Source organism: Nelumbo lutea, chromosome 2, assembly GCF_056320005.1.
Source record: "Nelumbo lutea isolate HS-2025 chromosome 2, American lotus-T2T, whole genome shotgun sequence".
Classification (NCBI taxonomy): Eukaryota; Viridiplantae; Streptophyta; class Magnoliopsida; order Proteales; family Nelumbonaceae; genus Nelumbo; species Nelumbo lutea.
In genome coordinates, this window is record NC_142685.1 from 54981316 (window position 1) to 55003766 (window position 22451).

Sequence of the window (22451 nt, forward strand, 5' to 3'; positions counted from 1 at the left end):
CAAAAGGTTATGTTTTATAATTTTTTTTTTCAAGTGAAAAAATTACTTATTTACATAAAAGATCAAATGAGAAAATATAAAACAGTTCGTCAACGGAATCAAACGAGAAAATCATTTTCCGGTTGATCAACTTCTCCTCTCCTATTTCTCGAAAAATGAACTGGATCCAAGTAAATAATTCAAACATGATCCAATTGCCTCACCTTTAGTCCTACGTGGTCAAAGGCATAGCCCCTATTTTGGAGAATTCATTGGCCATGTTCTTTCTAACAAAAAAAGTCGTGATTCGTGAAGCTTTGTATAATGTGCCAACCTTCTTTGGTCCCAAATTTTTATGGGTAGCCTATTCCAAGGATGACTATCAAATGAACTATTCTAATATGCACATGGCAATGATTTGGGGTCCAAGCCAGATGGACCATTCTATTAACTTCATGAATCAAAATGGACAAATTAGGTGGGTTGGGTTTGACCCATGAAGTATTATTATATATTTTCATCTGTTTAATTTTGGGATGCGCATAAAAATATTCTAATGGTTTACTTACAAGCAACACTGCCAACACACACTTGCAGGAAAAAAACGGACATTTTGAAAATAGTTGAAGCCTCTTTGTTTATAATTTGGATTCATTACTTTTTAAAACTAATAGCTCACCAAAAAATGGTATTAGATGAACTAAATTTGAACTGAGCTTAAGTGCTAAACTGAACTAAATCCATCTTAATTTAAATTAAACTAACATAGTTCTAGTAATTCTACTAATAGCTAGTTGTCTAATTCCAATTCATTTGCATGTATTTGCTGCCAGAGTCGACTTCTCCATGTGGCAATAAGCCCTGGGGCCCACGTCGCTCTTTAGTCTTCTCCCAATTCATTAGGAGAAATGTCAGCTTCAGAGACTGAGAGGCCACCTCTAAAATGAGCCACGTTTAAAGTTGGTCGTCTACATTGAAGTAGGAGTGTAGGTGGGATAGACTAGGGGCTAGGATAGATTGACCGGATGACACTATCTTCCCCCATCTAAAAAATGGACCACTATATACAGCAGAGTGATGTATAGAGGGACCCTACCTTCTTCTAGTTGCACAAGTATGCTGGGTCATATAAAGGTAATCGTTTTGAGAGACCAATTATCCAATGATCTGTGCTTAACATCCTCACAACGATATAATAATATGTAATAAAAATACAAAATAACATATGCATTTGTATGTAATAATAATAATAATAATAGTAAGTTTAATATTTAAACCTATTAAAAGGATCTAAGGTTGTGTTTGTATAGGTTTTATTATCTTGTCCTTTCTTTTACTTTTTCTTTCAAACCAAACACAGTCTAAGTCTTGGTATATGATGTTTTAGTGACCCTGAAAATTAGCGATGATTAAATTAGTTGGAACATGTTCAACTCGTAAGTAAAAGATGTTATTTTTCTTTACTTTTTTTCCGCCACACATCTGACGTACCGCAGCCAATCTCCCAAACACATGAAGCTATAAGTATAACCCCCAACCCTGGTGCAGGTAGGGGTGTCAATTGAATCAGATTTGATCCAATCCAATTCGGTCTAATATGAATTCATTATCAGGTCCATTCTAATCCAATACGATAAATATTTTGGACCATTCAATTTGTTCAAAATTGGTTTTAATTTAAATTTATTATAATCCAAACTTGATCCATTGACACCTATAAATACATTATGAATGGATCAGGTCCAATTCAATCCAATAAATATTTTAGACCATTAAATCTAGACCAATCCAATTCAATATATCTTTTTTGTCTGTAATCAGTCCATTGCAGGCAGAATGCGATCCCAAATCTCCACTGCAACAAACAAGAAACATTGCAACTGGCCAAACTAAAAGATGCAGTTGTCTAATCAAATTTATCGTAGCTTAACGAACAAAGATAAGGAGACAGTGTTGTGATGTTCAACAATAAAGAATAAGCAAACCTGATTTTTATTTTAATGGTCTTCTCAAGTCAAACTCTTTGATTTTACAATATGAAGAAAATACCCCAGAGAAATTAGACATTTTTATGTGGACGGCCTCATAAAAAAAAAAAAGCATTTCTATGTTAACGCCATAGTCCTTCCATCGCAATTATGTAAAACTGTAAATTGATAACAGGACAAATGGCGAAGAGAAAATTGTTTCTCTTCCATTAAATTTATCTTTTTTGAGTAGAAAATTAAACTTATCAAATATATACACACTCATAACAAACTTCATGCAAATGTAAATCTCATAGCAACTTGCTTCAACAGGTATTCACCTAATACCACCCCCCTGCCTTCAAGTTAGAGCATGAAGATTAAAAATGCCCAATTTGAATAATAATGAAGCAACTTTATATTGTCCAACAGCTTTGGTAAAAATATATGCCGGTTGAGCTGATGTACGAAGATGAGCAGTAGTTGTAGCTTTAAAGAATGTGCTCTCGTATGAAGTGGCAATATATTTCAATATGTTTGTTATGCTCATGAAACACTGGATAACAGCTATGTGTAGTGTTATCGTGTTGTCACAGTATAACTTCATGAGTTGTGGATGAGAGAAACCAATATCAGAGAAGAGTTGTTTCAGCCACAATAGTTCACTGGTGGCAACTACCACTGCATGATACTCGGCTTCAGCAGAAGAGCGTGCCACTGTTGCTTGCTTCTTACTCTTCCATGTCAAAAGAGAGTGTCCTAGAGTTGTGAGATAGCTAGTGACGGATTTCCGAGTGGTTGGGCAACCAGCCCAATCCGAGTCACAATAAACTCGCAATTGGAAATCACAATCAGTTGGAATAAATACTCCTTGCTCAAGTGTAGCCTTTAAGTATCGAAATACATGCACTGCAGCATCTAAATGTTATTGTCTAGAATCACTCATAAACTGACTTGGAATGTGAACTGAATAAGTGAATGTTAGTCTCATTATAGTGAGATAGAGAAGATGACTCACAAGTCACTTGTACTAATCAGGTTGAACAATTGGCAAGCCAGATTCAGGTCCCAAGTGGTGTTGTTGTGCAATGGGAAACATACTGGATTTGAAACCTAACACGCCTACATCCTTAAGAATGTCAAGGATATATTTCCGTTGACTGAGAAAAATGTCAAAAGAAGACTGAGAGATTTCAATTCCAAGAAAATATCAAAGGAGTCTGAGGTCCTTAATTGGAAAGCACTATCGTAGGTAGTCCTTGAGAGAAGAAATACAAGTTGGGTCATTTATGGCAATCACCAAGTCATCAACATATGCAAGTACAACAAGAATGATGCCTGATTGTACTGAAGTAAAAAGGGTATTGTCAGCAACTGATTGCTTGAAACCCTATTGGTGAAGAGTGTGAGCTAGAGTTTCAAACCAATTGTGTGAGGCTTGCTTGAGGCCATAAATGGATCTGCTCAAGCAGCATACACGTTGATCCTTAGGAGGCAGAAGTCCAGGTGGAGGAACCATGTAGATTTCTTCATGGAGAGTGGCATGGAGGAACGCATTGTTCACATCCATCTAATGTAGTTCTCAATTTTGGGCTGCAACTAGAGCTAAGAGGTAGTGTACTGTTATGATCTTAGCAACTGGGGCATATGTCTCTATATAATCAATGCATTCAATTTGAGTGTAGCCTTTTGCTTCCAAGCGGGCTTTGTAACGCAACAGTACCATCAGACTTAACTTTGTAGACCCAACAACACCCAATGGGAGTCTTTCCCGGTGGTAAGTCAGTCAATGTCTAGGTATGGGTGTGCTAAAGTACATCTAGTTTGGCTAACATAACTTTCTTCCAACAGTCATGTTCGCTCGCTTCATCATAACAAGGCTCAAATTGTGTAGAGGGGATTTGATCAATGCCAGTGAACATAGTATTTCCGCTTCCATTTATGGCCATTCTTGTCGTTGATGGAAGAGGATTCGAATCAAGAACCAAGAAGAGGGTTGGAATTAAGAATCGGAGGTTTCTGTGAGAGCCTAGTGCTCTGATACCATGTAATTGGTAACAAGACAAATGACAAAGAAAAAATTGTTTCTCTTTCATTAAACTTATCAAATATATACACATTTATTATAAGGAGCTAAGGAGGCTAACGCGACATTCACCATAACAGATTCATAACAAACTCCATCGCAAGTGTAAATCTCATTGCAACTTGCTTCAACTGGTATTCTCCTAATAGAAACGACAAACTAATTAAACCAAAAAATTAATAAATGTCAAATATTTTTTTGGGTAAATTTATTAAACTACCCTTATGGTTTAGTGAATTGACTAAGTGTGCCCTTATTGTTTGAAAATTGACTACCACTACCCCTATTGTTTATAACAATTGACTAATACTTCCCTTATCGTCAGCGTCCGTTAACAAAAGGGTTAAAAAGATTATTTTGCCCATCATTCTTCTTTAAATTTTCAAAATGAAACTTTTGACACCTTTCTAAGATTGTTGTCAGGTTTATCTCCACACTGAAAATCTCTCTCAGTAAATTTTATATGATTGATCAGTAATTTCTCTAAGAGTTCGATGACCACTCATTTTTGAGTGCTCTGACTTCTTCGATTAGGGCTCAAATCGAGAAAACGTCAATGACCTCTATGCACAGTGTTAAAGACCATCAACGAGCATCCTCTATTCTGTTGTCATCTAGGATCAGGGATAACCCCTTAGTTCGACACTGAAGTATCCGCCAACGAGCCAGATACTGAACTAGCTAAGATTGAGTGGGACCCGCCAATGAAACGATGATGAATGGTGATAAACCCCTTAGTTCGCGATGATTTCTTCTAAGCCCATGAAGAAATCATCATTTATCTGCTGACAAGCCAGATACTAAGCCAACTACAATGAAACAAGACAAATCGCTAATGATTGGTGATAAACAACGATTGGCAGGTCCCGCAATTGGTGATAAACTCCTTAGTTCGACGCTTCTAAGCCCATGAAGAAATCTTCGTTTATTCGTCGATGAGCCAGATACTGAGCCAACTACAATGAAACAAGACAAATCGCCGCACTTTGCCCATTCACCGTTCACTCTGGTGAAGGTTTCATCGTTCACCATTCACTTAGAATGTTCGAGAATTGAAAGCAATTGAGGGAAAGAGAGGGATGAATAAAATGGTTGTCGCCGAGCCAGAGAGAGGGTGAAGAGCAACACCTAGACTCTTTGAAGCTACTCGCCACTGAGCAAGATGCCTAGACCCCTTTTTTCCTCCCTCTCTTCTTTGAGGCTTGGTGTTTGCTGGAAGCGCCTGTTCGTTCTTTCGTTTTTTATCATCTTCTTTTATTTGTTTTTTCTTTTTCTTTTTTTTTTCATGCTTCACCTGGGGATAAGAGAGAGAAAGATGAGCAACATTGGGGTGAATTGATGTTGACAGAGTTTATAGGGTTTTTTTAGGAATGGAGGTGGGAAGGGTATTTTTGGATTTTTGATAAATATATTTAGTCACATGATATCATATGTAATGAAAAGTTAATAGAAGTTAATGGTAAGGATAGACTTAATCAATTGTCAAAAACAATACGGGTAGCATTAGTCAATTTTAAAACAGTAAGGATACCTTTAGTCAATTAGCTAAAACATAAGTATAATTTACAAAATTTACCCTATTTTATATAATTTTTAATAGTCTTTTAAAAAAATTAATGCTTCATTTTTATGGTCGAAATCAAAATGGAAATTAGATTAACATTAATCTATTTCTCCTGCCTGTTTGGTTCAAATAGAAATTGGAATCATCTGAAATAGATTCTCATTGTCGAGAGAGAGGGAGGGAATGACCATTCCTCCAATAATAGAAATGAAAATACGATTTTACCCAATCAAAAGAGTTGAACTCTGTTCCCACGGAACCGGACGGACCCTACTTGTTATGGATAGATAATTCCCGTTAATTCATAGGAATCATGCAGTGGCAATTTTGTAGATTCATAGAAAACAAAGATATTTTGGTAGTTCTTATTGAAAAAGACCCAAAAATAAAGCATTTCAATCCCCGCACATGGTCGGGCCTCGACTCTCCGCTAGAAAACGGCAGAGGCTGGTAATCTGATAAAGCGACAGTTCCCCGCCGATTCCAAATCAAACCTCACAAGGCTTTATGTGATGGGAACCCCCCAACTCGTCGAAATGACCAGAATACCCAGCCCTAACGGACCCTCGTATAACCTTCATCAGGTGGCTAGGATCATCTGATAACGGGAATGTGATGGAACAGGGATGTTGGAAGGGGTCCACAGATGGATGGTTAAGATCATCAGGATGAAAGAATACAAGATGAATGGTCTTAATCACGATTGGGTTGTCTTTATTTGTTGGAAAGCGGACGAATTCATCATAAATACGGGGGCCATCTACATGTCGGAGTGAACTACGATAAAAGGGGTAGAAGGGAAAGGATAGTGTCGTCATCAATCGATTTCCTTTTGTGTGAAACTGGATTCGTTGGCCCCCACAATCTCATCGACCCGGAGGCCGAACCGTTTTTGCCTCCGGGTCAAGGGTCACCGCTTCGACCGTTCGAGTTGAACGGTTCAGGCTGTGACATCATAATTAAAAATATTAAAAAAGATAAAATATATATATAAACATATAACATATTTATACATATACAAGAGCGTATATATGTGTGTCTAAATGCAACAAAAAAACCAATTGGAATAACAAAAAAATGCCTAAGATTTATAAATAGAGAAAAAATTCATGAAAAAAGCAAAAGAAATTACAGAAAATTATCAGTAATCATCTTGAAAAATGACATTTTCAGAATATGAAACCAATTTAGGAATATCATTCTCAAAAAACCATAACAGAATCTCAAATGAGAAAATAAGAGATAACAGATTTTTTTTTTTAAATAAAAGTTTTCCTTTTTGCTTTGAATGTAAATCACAGCAGATTAAAATTAGAATCTGAGAGTTGAGTATTAAAAAAAAAAACAAAACAAAAACAAAAATGAAAGCATAAGTTAAAGCTTGCTCGACGAAAAGGCTAAAACAAAACTGAATGTAAATCATAGCAAAACTCCAAATCCAATGCCAAATCTCTCATTCAACGATGGTGGGTTTCTCTTCTTCTGAAAGACAGAAACTCCTCTTCCGTTTCTTTTCAGTAAAACCCTCCAGAACTCCAAAACTGATTGCAAGTTGCGGGAGATAACTACTGTAGTTTCCGACGCTAAATTTCTCATTCAAAGATGGTGGGATTTCTGTTCTCTTCTTCTAAAAACAGAAATTTCTCCTTCGTTTCTTCTCAGCAAAACCCTAAAATGAAAAAAGAAAGTAAAAGATGAATGAAAATAAAAGAAGGTTATGGTCAGGGAAAGGGTTAGGATACATCCGGCATTTTCAAAAATTTTAAACCTAACCATCACCCACTAATCGAGGCGTCTGCGTCGACAGTTTGTTGACTTGATCAACGGTTTTTCATTAAAAAACGGATTTTAATGAAACCGAAACCGGAAATGTGGCTGGATGAAGTTCGGGCGATTCGACCATTCGAATCAACAATGGGTTAAAAATATCAGAAAGGTAGGGACAGACTTAATGTAAATTTCTGATTCCCACTACAAAGTTATAAAGATTTGAAAGGTCCAATAACTACATTCTATGCACTTCCATAAATTCTCACCAATTCCGATATGGCACCTACCCCAAATGTACTCGATCATTCTTCCAACGAGACATTGCATCAATCAACCAAAATAAAAGAACGCCCGAGCATATGGCGGAAATGTTGGATTCTATATACTTTGCAAGGCGTACGTATCTCTCCCTGTTCACTAAAAATTATTCACAATCAAGCCTTATTGGCCTGGACCTGTGGGCTCGTGACGGTGTAGTGTCCATTGCTAATGTGTTAACTTGGAAACTGGACTAACACAATAGAGCCTACGTGGAGGCGAGATTCGGTACATCATTTAACGAACCAAAATAATTTTGGAAAGCAATAGGAGAACCGCTAGACTGTGTCTGTGACTGTATGTCCATAAATAGTTAGCGTCGATTACTTAGCTACGTGTGAGGTTCAGTTATAACGTAGGGTGTTCACGATCCAAGTTTTCATGATTTATTCGAGCTTGGTTTGTGAAAATTTTGATTTGGTTTAGTTTAAATTGAGCTTCAAGTCGAGTTCAGGTGCAATTTATAGGTTCATTTGTTAATTGAGCTGAGCTCGAGTTTATAAACATGAGACTTGTGAGTCTAATAAAACTAAGATTCAAAGTATCGATACGATATATCTCATATCAGGCATTGTGTATTGTATCTTTTGCCAAATTTTGAATGGGCCTGACCTAAAGCCCGAGCCCAAAGCTATGTAAATGTTAAACAGGCCAGCCTGAATTGCACCCTACTTGAGTTCTAACTTCTAAGCGTAAGCCTCTTCTTAAAATCCCCTTGGTTTTGATGGATGACAATAAATATCCCTATTCCCCTTGGTAGGGGTGTTCATGAAAAATCGAATAATCAAATCGGAAAATGCGGTTAACCAAACCGATCGATTCGATTTCGTTTTGGTATTTTTGAAAAATCGAAAGACTGGTTTGATTTTCGATTATCCTAGGAAAAACTGACAGTTAACCGAACTGATTAATATATTTATATGTATATTTTATATATGTTAAATATATGTCACATATTTCTTATATATTAATATATAAATATGTTATATATCATTTATTATTTACAATATAATATTATACATATATTTATATAATATATTATAAATATAAAAATTTGAAAAATCAAAGAACTGAACCGATCAAAAACCAAAACCGATGGACCGGTTAACTAGTGGTACCGGTTCGATTTTGGTTCGGAGAAACTGAAAAACCAATAGGATTAGTTCAGTTTGCAAGAATTGTTCATGATTCGGTTAACTGAATTGTGGACACCCTTACCCCTTGGTTTGATTTTGAGTGATGACAGTTTCTACCCTGTTTGGCTAGTACCTACTTCTCTTGAGATAATCACAGAAGTATTTTCTCAATATACTTCTCTTGAGATAACCACAACTTCTTGGCCTTGTCACGAGTAATCTGCATGCCAAGTATATGTCTTGCTGGTCTCAAGTCTTTCATTGCAAAAGACTTATTAAGCTCATTTTTCAACCTGTCAATTCTAGAACAATTATGACCAACAATCAACATGTCATCAACATAGAGCAATAAAATGATGAAATCATTATTAGAAAACTTCTACACAAAAACATAATGGTCTGAGGTAGTCTTCTTGAATCCCTGCTGGATCATAATATACTCAAACTTCTTGCACTATTGCCTCGGGGCTTGTTTCAACCCGTATAGACTTTTCTTCAATCTACAAACATAGTCTTCTTTACCCTTCACCACGAAACATTCTGGTTGCTCTATGTAAATTTCCTCCTCCAAATCACCGTGAAGGAAAGCAGTTTTTACATCCATCTGCTCAACCTCTAAATCAAGACTGGCTGCCAAACTAAGAACAACTCAGATAGAAGACATTTTGACAACAGGTGAGAAAATCTCCTTAAAGTCAATTCTCTTTTTTTGACGGTAGCCTTTGACAACTAATATGGCTTTGTATCGTGGATTAGAAGTATTCTCCTCAGTCTTTAACCTGTAAACTCATCAATTTTGCAAAGCTTTCCTATCTTTAGGCAACTTGACCAGTTCAAAAGTATGGTTGTCAACCAAAGATTTCATCTCATCATTCATAGCAGCAACCCATTCTTTCTTGTGCTCAGACTCCATAGCCTCTTTGTAGCATTCAGGTTCTCCTCCATTAGTGAGAAGCACATATTCATTAAACGAATAGCGAGTAGAGGGAATATGTTGTCTAGAAGACATTCTAAGTGGGGCAACAAGTTCACCAATAGCACCGCTGGCAGAAGCATCAAGATCATCAGCAACATCATCATCATTATCCTCAACCAAATCACTATGAATATGATTCTAGCATCATCACGATTACTAAACTCAGCTACATTGGGCATATATGTCTCAGGAACTAGGTTAAGATCAACCAACCCATCAGTACTCGAAGACTCTGATTTCTCTACCTTATCAATATCCTCAATGGTCTGATCCTCCATAAAAATTACATCACGACTTCTCACAAGCTTCTTTTCAACTGGATCATATAATCTATAGCCAAATCCATTATGACCATAGTCAATGAAGATACACTGTCTTGTCTTGACATCTAACTTGGACTTTTCATCTTTTGGCACATGTACAAATGCTTTACAGCCAACGATACATAAGTGGTCATAGGACACATCTTTTCTGTACCACACCCTGTTAGGAACATCAACCTACAAAACAATAACAGGAGATAAATTAATAACATGTGCAGCAGTATATAAAGCCTCTCACCAAAAAGATCCAAGTAATTTTGCTTTTGAAAACAAACATCTAAATCTCTTCATCAATGTCATGTTCATTCTCTTTGCCAAGCCATTAGGTTGAGGAGTCTTAGGGGGTGTCTTCTGGTGTCTAATACCCTGCTGCCTGCAGTACTCATCAAACAGTCTACAATACTCACCACCATTATCAGTGCAAATACATTTCAGATTCTTCCCTGTTTTCCTCTCAACAGAAGCTTGAAACTGCTTAAAGATACCAATACCCGTTCTTTACTCTTCAAGACATAAACCCAACTTTTCCTTGAATGATCATCAATAAAAGTAACAAAATAAAGTGCACTACCAAACGTTTTTGTCTTCGTCGGACCACAGAGATCTGAATGCACCAACTCAAGCAACTCCAATTTCCTAAAGGGAGGATGGTTCTTGAAAGAGACTCTATTTTATTTCCCAGCCAAGCAGCGAACACACTTTTATAACCTTACACCTTTTAAACCTGAAAGTAGATTCTTTCTGGCTAAACAATCAGGTCCCTTCTCACTAATGTGGCTAAGTCTCTTGTGCCATAACACTGACGGGTTATCACACTCAATTGCATTCACACCATCAATGGGAACTGAAGTCTTGGTCTAGTACAGACCAGAAACATTTCTTTCCACGTGCCACAACCAAAGAGCATTCAGAGAGTTTCCACTGTTCATTACCAAAGGTACTAACATAACCATCATCATCAAGAACACTAGTAGAAATCAGATGTAAACGAATGTCTAGTGCATGTCTGACATTTTTCAAAATCAATTCAATCCCATTATTTGTTTTTAGACAAATAGTGCTAATGCCAATCACCTTTGACAAACCACTATTACCCATCTTTACAACCTCATAATCACTTGGAGTATAAGATGTGAAAAACCCCTTTTTCGATGTAACATGAAAACAAGTACCACTGTCAATAACCCAACTTGTCTCATCACAAGCAACATTAATCAAATTCTCATCACAGACAATCACAAGATCTTCTACAATGGTGGTGGCAACACGATCATCATTGTCATTATCTTTATTTTGCTGCTTACCTTTGTTACCTTTATTATCATTCTTCAGATGAAAACAAAATTTTTTGATATGTCGTTTTTTACCACAATAGTTGCATTCAAGATTTTTGTACTTAGACCTTGATTTGCTTCTAGCCTTACTTTTACATCAGTTACCTTGTCATCGGTCTCTATCATTGCTTCTCCCCCTGTTTTTAGTAATCAAAACCTCTGACTAAGAAGATGATGCTTGTTGAATTTGTCGTCTAACTTCTTCATTCAAAACAGTAGTTTTTACATATTCTAAGGTCACTACACCACTAGGAGCATAACTGGACAAAGTCACGTGCAAATTTTCCCAAGAGTCAGGTAAAGTATTAAGTAACCAAAATCCCAAAATTTCACCTCCAAATTTAATATCCATGTCGGGCAATTGATCAAAGCACCATTGAAATTCACTTATGTTATCAGAAATAGGAGTACCTTCCTTGTACCTCAATTCATAGCCTGTTTTAGCAAAAATAATTTATTATTCCCATATTTAGAGGCATACAAAGTCTCAAGCTTATCCCACAATGTTCTGTCATGTGAATCATTAGTAATATGATTCAAAATAATATCATCTACCCATTGTCGAATAAAGCTACAAACCATCTCATGCTCAAAAGCCCATTCTTCATTAGATTTATTTTTAGGTTTTTGAGTAGCAAAAACTGGTAAATGTAACTTTTTCACAAATAATAGATTCTTCATTTTTCCTCTCTACTTGTGGTAATTGGTGCCATTCAAACTAATCATTCTACCATAATTAAGCTCCATCATTCAATCAAACCAATCCACAAACAAATAACCTGGCTTTGATACCAGTTGTTGGGAACACACCAAAAAAATATCCTAACAATAGATAATGCTAAGATGACACCAAAAATAAATAGGCAAGAGAACACACAATTTTTAACATGAAAAACCTCCTCAGTGTGAGGAGTAAAAACCATAGGACCTAATCCAGTAAAATCTCCACTATAAAGATATAATAAGTACAACAAAGTGTCTCCAAACAAAAGAATTCACCACAAGCCCCTACTAACAATCAACAAGTGGAAATCACCAAAAACAGTCCAAATAACCCACAATAGGGTACAAACAGTCCAACCAAAAGAGACGGAGAAACGAAAATATGACTGTATAGATTAAAGCCCACGATATCAAGAACAATATACTAAAAAATCATAAAAAACGGAGCACAAATGATTACCCGTTTTGATGAAGATAGTGAGCAAAAATCTTCTCTCGTTGAAGGTTGAAGACGCGGCTAGCGTCGTTGGCTACTGCCTGTGGCGGCCGGCGGTGACCATTGTTGGAGTGATGAAATGGAGGCGGCAATCAATGGTGGAGATGAAGTGGTGGATGGCGTTGTTCTCTGTTCCGTTCGCAGAAAAAGGAAAGGATGATGACAATCCCCTTTCCAAATTTTCTTCCCCCCCCTTTGTTTTTTTGGTGAATGTGGCGGTTTCGTCGATAGAGAAAAGATAATGAGAGTTTTTTTTTTATATTAAAGGCTTGTGGGCCCCCACTTGAGGAGGATACACAACAGAAATCTGCATGGACATTGATCATATAGCTGGAGCCTGGATCTAGGTGGCATACATGCATTGCAACTAGTTTATTCATGTTACAGGCTTACAACTAATTTTAAGAGTAATGGCAAGTTTTATGAAAACTTTGATGGATATTTAAAGCACTTCCAATAAGTCACTCAAAAAGGCTGAATAAGTGCAAAATGCCAATTAGCTGATTGGTAAGATCTCCTGTTGATTGTAGCGGAGACTTGGGATTGAATACCACCTATGCAATGTGCCTCCTCCATTGTATTTTGACCTTTGAAGAAACCTTCCTTCATGTTTCAAATGAATATGCAAACACACCACACCCCTTCCATTAATTGTATGTGTTGATGGAAAATGCTGAAGTGATGTTTCAAAGTTTGTCAAATCCTGTTTTTGTTGTTGGCCATAAAGAAAACTTTGTTGGGATGAAGATTAATTGAATTACCCCCAAAGAGGTGATTCACTTATTCAAGTGGATTTTTTTTTTATCTCATCAACTGAACAACAAAGGCCTTGGGTTGAACTTGAACTTCCCCTATTAGCAGCAATGCCACATTTAGGCCAACAAGTATGTTGAGAATGGAGTGGGGTGGTTTTTGAAAAACTCATATGTCAATGGTAGAAGCAAATCATGTGAAAAATAGATTTGTCATGCACAAACACTGTTATTGATAACTACAGGAGCATCTTATCTTGCCTTTCTTGTTTTCTCATGTTAGATGAGTGGCTAAGCATGATTAATTATTAATTATCGATATTAACAATTGAGATGAATGAAATTGTCCTTGCGCTTAAAAAAAAAAAAAAAACAAAAAGAACATAAGAAAAAAAGAGATACGCCAAACATCAATCCATCCATGAAATCAAGGTTTAAAGTATCGATACATACGGGTCGATACGTATCATTTCAGGACCCCTCCGATATGCCTCTACAGTAGGTGTATCAGGGGTCTAATCGGTTCAGGGGGTGAAAGAGCCCTAAACCGATTGCAAAAAAATAAAAAATAAAAAATAAGTAATAAAAAACAATATCAATTCGTCCGATACACCCCTACCGGCATATTGGGCGTATCGATATTTTGAACCTTACATGAAATTGGTATTAAGTCTGAAACTGTTGTATCTAGACTTGTTCATGAGCTGAGACAGGATTTGGCTTTTGCCAAAATTTTTGAATGTGCCTAGCCCGAAGTTATTGGATTTTGATAGACAATATGTTATTGGATTCTGGTATCTAGGTCCAATTCTGTGAATGAACACAAAAACGGGAAACTAGTGGATTTTGAAGTTTACAACCCAACAACTTGAGATTCATGGCCGGCCCAATGGTGGCTTCCATTAGGGCCTGACACATTAAATCTGCTCATCAACAAAAGCCATCTCAACCACTTCCAAATATTGCTACCAACAAAAGGAACTTGATATATTCTTGTTTCCTTCCTTGTACCTTTTTGTTCTTCTCATGTGTAGTCTCTTGAGAGAAATCCATACAAGTAATTACGTGCTATAATATTATTACGTTCAAAACCAGAATTTTAGAGCCAATGCCTCCTGTTCTTATATATGACAACAACAATATGCATTCTATTCATCGTCATTTGCATGGTTTTCAAAACCGGACCGGACCGGACAGTCAACCGGGAACCCGTCATCTGACTTATTCCGTTTTCTCTAAAATCGTTGATTTTAATCAGTAAACCATTGAGCCGATTAACCATTTGAATCGTTCAAGCAGTTTTGACCATTTTCCAAATTTTTAAATTTTCTTTATTTTTTTGTCGAAACAGGCTGACCGTTCGGATCAAATGACCGAACCATTTGAACCGGTAACCGGACCCCTGACTGGTTCAATCACCGGTTCATTTTTAAAAACCATGGTCATTTGGTCTTCTTTCTCTCCAACTGTGATGTTCACGCTATCAAGCATTGAGAGAGGAGACATCATTTGCAACCCCCTAAATGCATAGATATATAAAGTTATCTTTATAGGATTAATATGTTTGAATAATAAAAAGATTGGTTTGGTCGAATTAATGGTTATTCTACTTTCTTCAATGCCTGATGTACATTTAGTTTCATTTGAAAGAAATTTATGATATTTATTCTAACAAGAATCAATATTCAGAATATGAAGAAATAACAATGTAACTAGATTGAAAGCAGCTGACATGATTTATCTTCTACGGATTATGCCGAAAATCATCCTCATCTGAATTTGCGCATAGCTACGTTTAAATATTCTAAAATAGTTAGAACTAGGGTAACCTGATGACTAATGCATTATACATCCATTGCTATATGGCCATTCTACACGGTCATGGACATTTTTTCAGACTAAGAAAGTTTACGGAATTAATATTCTTGAATAAGTCTTTGGCTTATTCTACTTTTTCTCATCACAGAAGGTTTACTCATAAAATGAGATGGGTCTGTGTTTTCATCTTTTCTTGTTTGGTTGGGGGAAGGTCTAGCCACCAAAAGACTCCACCCTGAAAAGACATGAAACACTCGAATCGAGAAGCTAGAAATGAAGCTTCTCGCCTTTTTTTGTCTCATCTTTGTGCAGAAAAACACACCTCAAACCAAACCATCCATGGGCTGCCAAGATGTTTATGTAAAAGTCTACTATAACTCTTAACTGTTAGATCTTCTAGAAAATATTTCAAAAAAGAATTGTCAAATGTCACCTTAGCTTATGTTAGATTATAGAAAATTAAGAAAACTTACACCTTATTGAAGAGATAAACCTTCCCATGCATGCAATGAAAAGACTTAATAAAAGAACACAAGTAAAATATTGAATCAGAACACTTGCCTGTATTAGAGAATATCAATCTATTCAAGGACCTCACCTAAGTAACAGCTTAAACTTTTAGGTTGAATGATTCTTTGAGATAGTCTCAAAGCCACTTTGACCACGTGAGAGCCTGCAAAACACACATTATTCTTATTATTTTTAAGAAAAAAGCTTCCATACACACAATCCATCATACTGTGATAGCTTTAGTATGTTATGCTTAATATTAAAATCTAGTTGCAAATAAAGACTTGTGCCCCACAACATGGTTGGAAGGAATTAAATTCAAATTAATGGAAAAAATTGTGGAAATGCAACTTATAGAAAAAAAAGAGAATGTGATTCAAGTTTGTTAAGTTGGAGCAAAAACAATACAACCAGTTGAGATACTGTTCACCAATGACAAAAACATGAACCTTAGATGAGGCTTAATTGTTATTCTTTCAAGAAGACAACTGACTAGCTTCTTATTAAATGTTTGTGTTTATGCCTTGCATTTTCAGACATTAAACTTTAGTATCATCTTCAGGATGTCAAAGCAAGTAGTTGATATCAACATCAAATGATACAAACCAAATGCACCATTCCTTGGGTTTCAACCAATCACTTTAACCATACAGCATGAAGCCCTTGCAAGTAGGCAAGTAGGGGTGAGCATGGGCCAATTTGGTCCAGTTTCATGGAAAAACCTAGAACCTACTTTGTAGGGGTTGATTCCAGTTTTTGGAATTTGAATATACTTTGTAAAGGTCAATTTTGGCCTTGGTGGTTCCAAGGTCTATCCATAGAACTTGTACTTCCTTTAGTCTCCCTCTTCACAAAAAAAAAAAAAACACTTTAAAAACTTGAGTTTTGATAAATATAATAAATAGTTTAAAACTTATATTATCTTTATTGATTAAATTGGATAACTTAATATATGGATTACCATTATATGGTTAAAGAACTTATAAATTAAATTTAAATTTTGTAAATATTCCCTTTTACACTACTTATTGTATACATTCAAATATTAAAATAAAAATAAATGATCAAATCACTTAAGTAACTCAATAGTCAAGTGAGACCATGGCCTTTGTAACCATGAATTCTTTGGGTTCAAATCTTCACATCTCCAAAAGTATTTTGGGGTTTATTTCAAGGCAAGTTCAATTCCAAGGTTGGTTCCAACAAGGTCAGTTCCACCAAGGCCAACCAAGGCTGGTTCATCGGGTCGATTCAGGTAGAGTAAACCCTTAGATCCTGGAATTGGCCTGGATGGGGGTCGGTTCCAAGAGTTTGGAACCAGACCCTACCCTGTAACAGATTGGATAGGATCCGTTCAAGGCCGGTTTAAGGTCGGCTCCATTCGATTCCAGGTAAAACCCACCCATTTACTCACCCCTACTTGCAAGAACTTAACAAGTTTTGCTACTGCATACTTTAGGAATGTCCTTATTGGAACAAGCCTGCTCTATAGTATATACAAATGAAGTTACAAAAGTTCCTGCCAAGTAGTAAATTCTGCAGAACAAAAAAAAAAAACTAAAATAATTAAAAATAAAAAAAATAAAAAGCTTGAGTATTGTGAAGATTTACACAAATTAACTGATAATATAGTTTTCACATTGAACCAAAAAAGTAAATAGAACTACAAAACAAGCTAAAATTGAAAAAGAGAAAAGAACAAAGAAAGAAAGATCTGATATAAAAGGGTCCTTTGCAACCCTAAAAAGAAATTTCGTAAGAGAGGGTTGATCATTTCCACAAAAATATACCATGAAAAGGATTTATTTTTAAGAATGATCAACGACTAACTTCTAAGCAGCAGTACTAACTTATAAATTAGAAAACTTAGCAGTGATTGGTAATATTCCAGTAGAACAATTCTTCCTGTTCTTGGAAACAGAAATAGTTGTTTCTCTGTTCCCATAACAGAAACTACAGTTGGAACTTATCAAGTGCTGCCACAATCTCAGCAGAAAATGTTTTATGATTTATTACTTGGCAAACAAATTTTAAGTGAAACAGAAAATAAGCAAGTTTTTCTTCAGTTTAATTTTTTTCTGTCATGAAATCTGACGAGTTATTACCAAAACAGGTCAAGAATTATTCATTAATAATTTAGAAAATTGAATAATACATGCTAGAAGCTTAGAACCATCATCTCACCACCAAAACCCATAAAGAGAACTTTGTCGACCAAAAGTGAATAATATAGCACATAGCATAAAAGATATGAATAAGAAGTTGATTGTATGGGTTTTCTTACTCTATTCCTTCTAACGAAATACAATCTTAAATGTCTGAGGTTTTTCCCTATTGACATAGAGTAAGAAAACCCATACAATTGGGCCGTACTGGACCAGTCTGACACAACTTTGCAGGCCACCCATGCTCTGCTGAGCCATGGGCCGAGCCTTAAACAAAGTAATAAATCTCCCCCCCACCCCACACCAAAAAAAAAAAAAAAAACTTTCAGTAGCCCTTAAGATTCACTTAAAATATTTTCTTACCAAAAGTCACCTTTGTTGCAGGATTTTACAAGCATCCGTGGACTAGTTCCTATAGACTTTGCTGAATTTTGGCCCATTAGGTCTGGGTTCCAACGTGTCATCAATTATGGAGCAGGACCAACCCGTTTGGGAAGGCTTTCATATTGCTGCTTTTGGCTTTGCAAGGTGGAGTGTACCTGAAAACCTATATAAATGAAAAGTTCGGAGAGCCCAAACTTGTTATTGTTTGGACTCTTACGTAACTATTCTGTTGAAGCTTCTTCTAATGGCTTTTTCAAAGAAATTGGGCCAAATCTTCACTGCTCTCAAACGGGATTTAAGTTTTTTATTTTAATTTTTATTTTTTGAGAAAAAAATGGGATTTAAGTTGAGGGTTAGAACTACCAACCTAGTCATAACCAATATTGGGAAGGATAATCTCCATGTCAAAAAAAAAAAAAACCAAGTCCCAGTGCAAATTATGGAGCAGATGCAAAATTTGTACCTGGTTTAGTTTTGATTTTGTTTGTTTGTAATTATGGTTTGCATTTCTACCTAATACAATTAAAATTTGCATTTTTGTCTCTTTTGTATTCATTGATAGTACAAATTTTGCATCTCAAAAACTGATGCAAAATTGGCACCACTTTCCTCTTACCCCAATTCATTCACATATAGTGGGGACTACATCATCTTTCATCCTACTTTATTCCTAGAAAGATGACTATCTTCTTACCTCCACTCTCTTTCATAGAGGTGTAAAGTGGGCTATGCCGGCTATTTATTTAAAAAAATTTGACAAAAAGCTTAAAATTTTAATTTTATATAATTTTGTGTATAAAATTGCTTATATATACAACAATTAAATAAATTAATATAATAAAATTAAAAAAATATTTATTTTATTAATATATTATATAATTATAATTTATATAAATAATATATATGGGTCGTGCCGGCCTATGGACCTAAAACCCCAAGCCCAGCACGGCCCGCATGATCGTGCCGGGCCTGGCACAAACCACAGACTGTTGTGTTGGGCCGCAGGTGGCACAACCCGATTTACACCTCTACTATTTCATTTAAAGTTGAAGTCACTTCACTTTACTTCTCACAAACAAATAAGATAAAGTCAAATCTAATACAAGTAAATTAGAATTTACATTCACCCCTTTTGCAGTCCTATGCATTTACACCAATGCGAATGAAAAATTGTACTGCTACCAAATGCAACCTTATGGACACATGCCATAAAAAGCAAAAGGTTTCAAAAGAGTAGAATTAAAACCAATGTTTTCCAACCATCATTGGCCTGGATGGTCAAATCATTCGGACCAGAAACTATCCAAGCAACCGGTTCCATTTTACCCCAAACCTATTCCTGTGCCAAAAACCGTTGAATTGGTCAACAACCCGTTAACCTGGGCAGTCAAATCATCGACCCGTTCAATGGTTTTTAGCTATTTTTTATTTTATTTAATTTTTAAAATTTTTGTCAGAATGAATCATTTGTTCGAATCAGATTGTTGAATCATCGACCAAAAAACCAATAGCCGAAACGATTCCGTTTTTGAATCAATTTTTAAAGCATTGATTAAAACTAAATGAACATATGTCAGTGCAACCCCTTTCACCACATTGATTCAATGATTCATTACAAGGACGAGGTTGAGGAGGATGTTGCCCATAGTATGAAAAAATTATGGGCAAAATTAAAGGGTGCATTTGGATTTTTATGTGATATGTGACCACCACATGAGATAGAAGGAAAATTTTATGAAATGGTGTTGATAACTCAAGAAGCAGCATTCCAAAAAAAAAAAAATTAATAGCTGAAAACTAATATTAAGATTGATATATGAACAAAGAGAAAATATATAATACCAAAAACATATGATACCCGAAGAGATTTCACCAATCAAATCACCCCATGAATTTTGATAAAAACCACCTGATTGGTCACTTCTTTTATAATACCAGTTGATTGATTATAAATTTTTCCGGTATCATGTTATAGTCGACCCTATGAAAAAAACTAAAAAAAATATAAAAAACAGAGTTGAATAGTGGAACATGATTCATGTAATTAACTCCATCTATTTGGAAGTTTGAGCTATTTACGCATGCAAGTTACTGGATTTGCTTATGATCGAACCAGACCGAGTCTGCATATCAATGGGGTGTTTGTTGTGTTGAGTGAAAAATGCTTTTTCTTTTTCATGACTGAGTTGGAATTCTCATGATTTTTTTCTTTTTGGCTGCGTTTGGGACCGATGTAAAATGTCATGGGTGTAAATATTTAAATCGATTCGATTTTATCAGTGTTTGGAAGGAGTGCACAATCATGATCGACATAAAGCGTCATCGGTTTTACATCGGTTCCAAACACAGCTGGTAAAAGGTTCCTGAGAGGTATGTAAAAATACATATATATATATATATATATATATATATATATATATAATATATGCACTAAATTTTACGTAATACTGTCGAATGCTATAGACGTTTTTACAGGATGAAAATACAGATAATGATCCAACAGGGCAAAACGTCACTCACTAAGCAAGCCAGGCCTCCGACGATACACAAAAAGAGAGACAGAGAGAGCAACTTAAGATGAGGAAGTGAAGGTATCAATGATGGTAGTGTGGAGTGGGTCGCTCAAGTGGGTGGCCCAGTTGTTGAGTGGGCCTTTACCAGTGGCTGCGGCTTGGATGGCAAAGCCCAGGAATGCAACCATAGCCAGACGGGCATGCTTGATCTCTGCCAATTGAAGGGTTACCTTCTTCTCTGGGTCTGCAGCCAGGCCCAGAGGGTCAAAGAATTTCCCACCTGGATACAACCTCTTCTCTGGGTCCAGCTCTGCATTCCTCTGGAATTCAATATATCCAATCACTAGGACCTCGATCCATATCAACGTGGTTATCGAGAATGGAAGAGGAAGCCCAAGATAAGAGGACCCCTCCACCAACTCGACCTGCAAATTTCCATCACAAAATCAATTAAGCCCATGATTCAATAATATATCCAATTCGGCCTTGGACAGATCTGGGCTCATGGGCTGGACCCACTACCCAAAAATTGAGTTAAGAAATGATCGAAGAAGTTGGAATACGATTACAACAATACCTTTCCGGCGTCTTGCCAGGTAACTCCGGTAAGGGCTTCAACGGCGAGTGCGCCGAGTGTAGCCAGCATAGCCCAGCGGCCATGAATGAGTTCGCACTCACGGAATCGTTGCAAGCCAAACACCTCTCTGTAGGGCTGGAATGGAGTCGACTTCACGTCTGAGCTCTCGGTTCGAGTCCCGATCACATCACCGGCCAAGTTCTTCGCCAAGTTTTGGTCCAAAGAGTCCAACTCGAACTGAAGGTACTCGGCAGGTTTCCCCAGACCGAAGGGGTCGAATCCGTAGTCACCCACTAAGCTCCCATCGAGCCACTCGGGGGCCTTGGCACCGGGGTACCAAAGTGGCCGATCCGAACTCGGTTTCGACACGGTCTTCTTCGGGGGAGGGGATTTCTTCGTTCCGAATCCGAATCTGGCCTGGAACTTGCCGGTGTTGGAGTGGCCGTCGTGAAGGCGGGATCCAAGAAACGAAGAAGTTGCAGCGGCGGTGGCGGATGCCATGATCTGACGACTGGCGTGTGGCACTTGCGACAGTGAGAGTGGTGGAAGAGAGTTGCGTTAATGCTGTGGAAATGGAATTATATTTTGGCGATTGGACCATATGTCAAACAATCTTCTGTGGTTTATCCACGATGTCGATATACCAACCGTTGGATGCAAGGGGCGTATCCATCTGACGGATGTCAGAGTCTAGGCCTTATCTTTGCCTTATCTGTGGATTCTCTTTAAGCCTTGCTGTTGGTTGATGCTGGCAAGGGCCCTTTGTGGCTGACATTGCACCGTAAGCAGGGGAAGTGCTACCGAGACTCGAGTAATTGTACGTTGGAATGACGACAAAACACCATACCCTTTCATTGTGAAAGGTGTCCCTCTTGTATTGTCCTTTTCATGTATGCATTGACGAAAAGCAGATCTGGATATGAGCAATCGATTTATTCGATTAAAAATCGAATGGAATGAATTGGATTTTTTAAAATCGAAATTTAAAATGAAAAATCAAATCCAATTTTTTATTATTTCGATTAAAATTGATTTTATTAACAAAAATGTCCGACTCAGT

At 36.7% G+C, this 22451-nt stretch overlaps 1 protein-coding gene across 1 annotated transcript; it reads right to left on the reverse strand.

The window, feature by feature from the left end:
• Positions 1-20736: 20736 nt before the first annotated feature.
• LOC148870812 (chlorophyll a-b binding protein CP29.1, chloroplastic-like) lies at positions 20737-22062 on the reverse strand. Its single transcript, XM_088969264.1, has 2 exons — positions 21392-22062; positions 20737-21239 (listed from the first exon to the last, which is right to left on the reverse strand). The coding sequence occupies exons 1-2, from the start codon at positions 21890-21892 to the stop codon at positions 20874-20876; spliced, it is 867 nt and encodes a 288-aa protein (XP_088825390.1). The 5' UTR covers positions 21893-22062; the 3' UTR covers positions 20737-20873.
• Between the last annotated feature and the right edge of the window lie 389 nt (positions 22063-22451).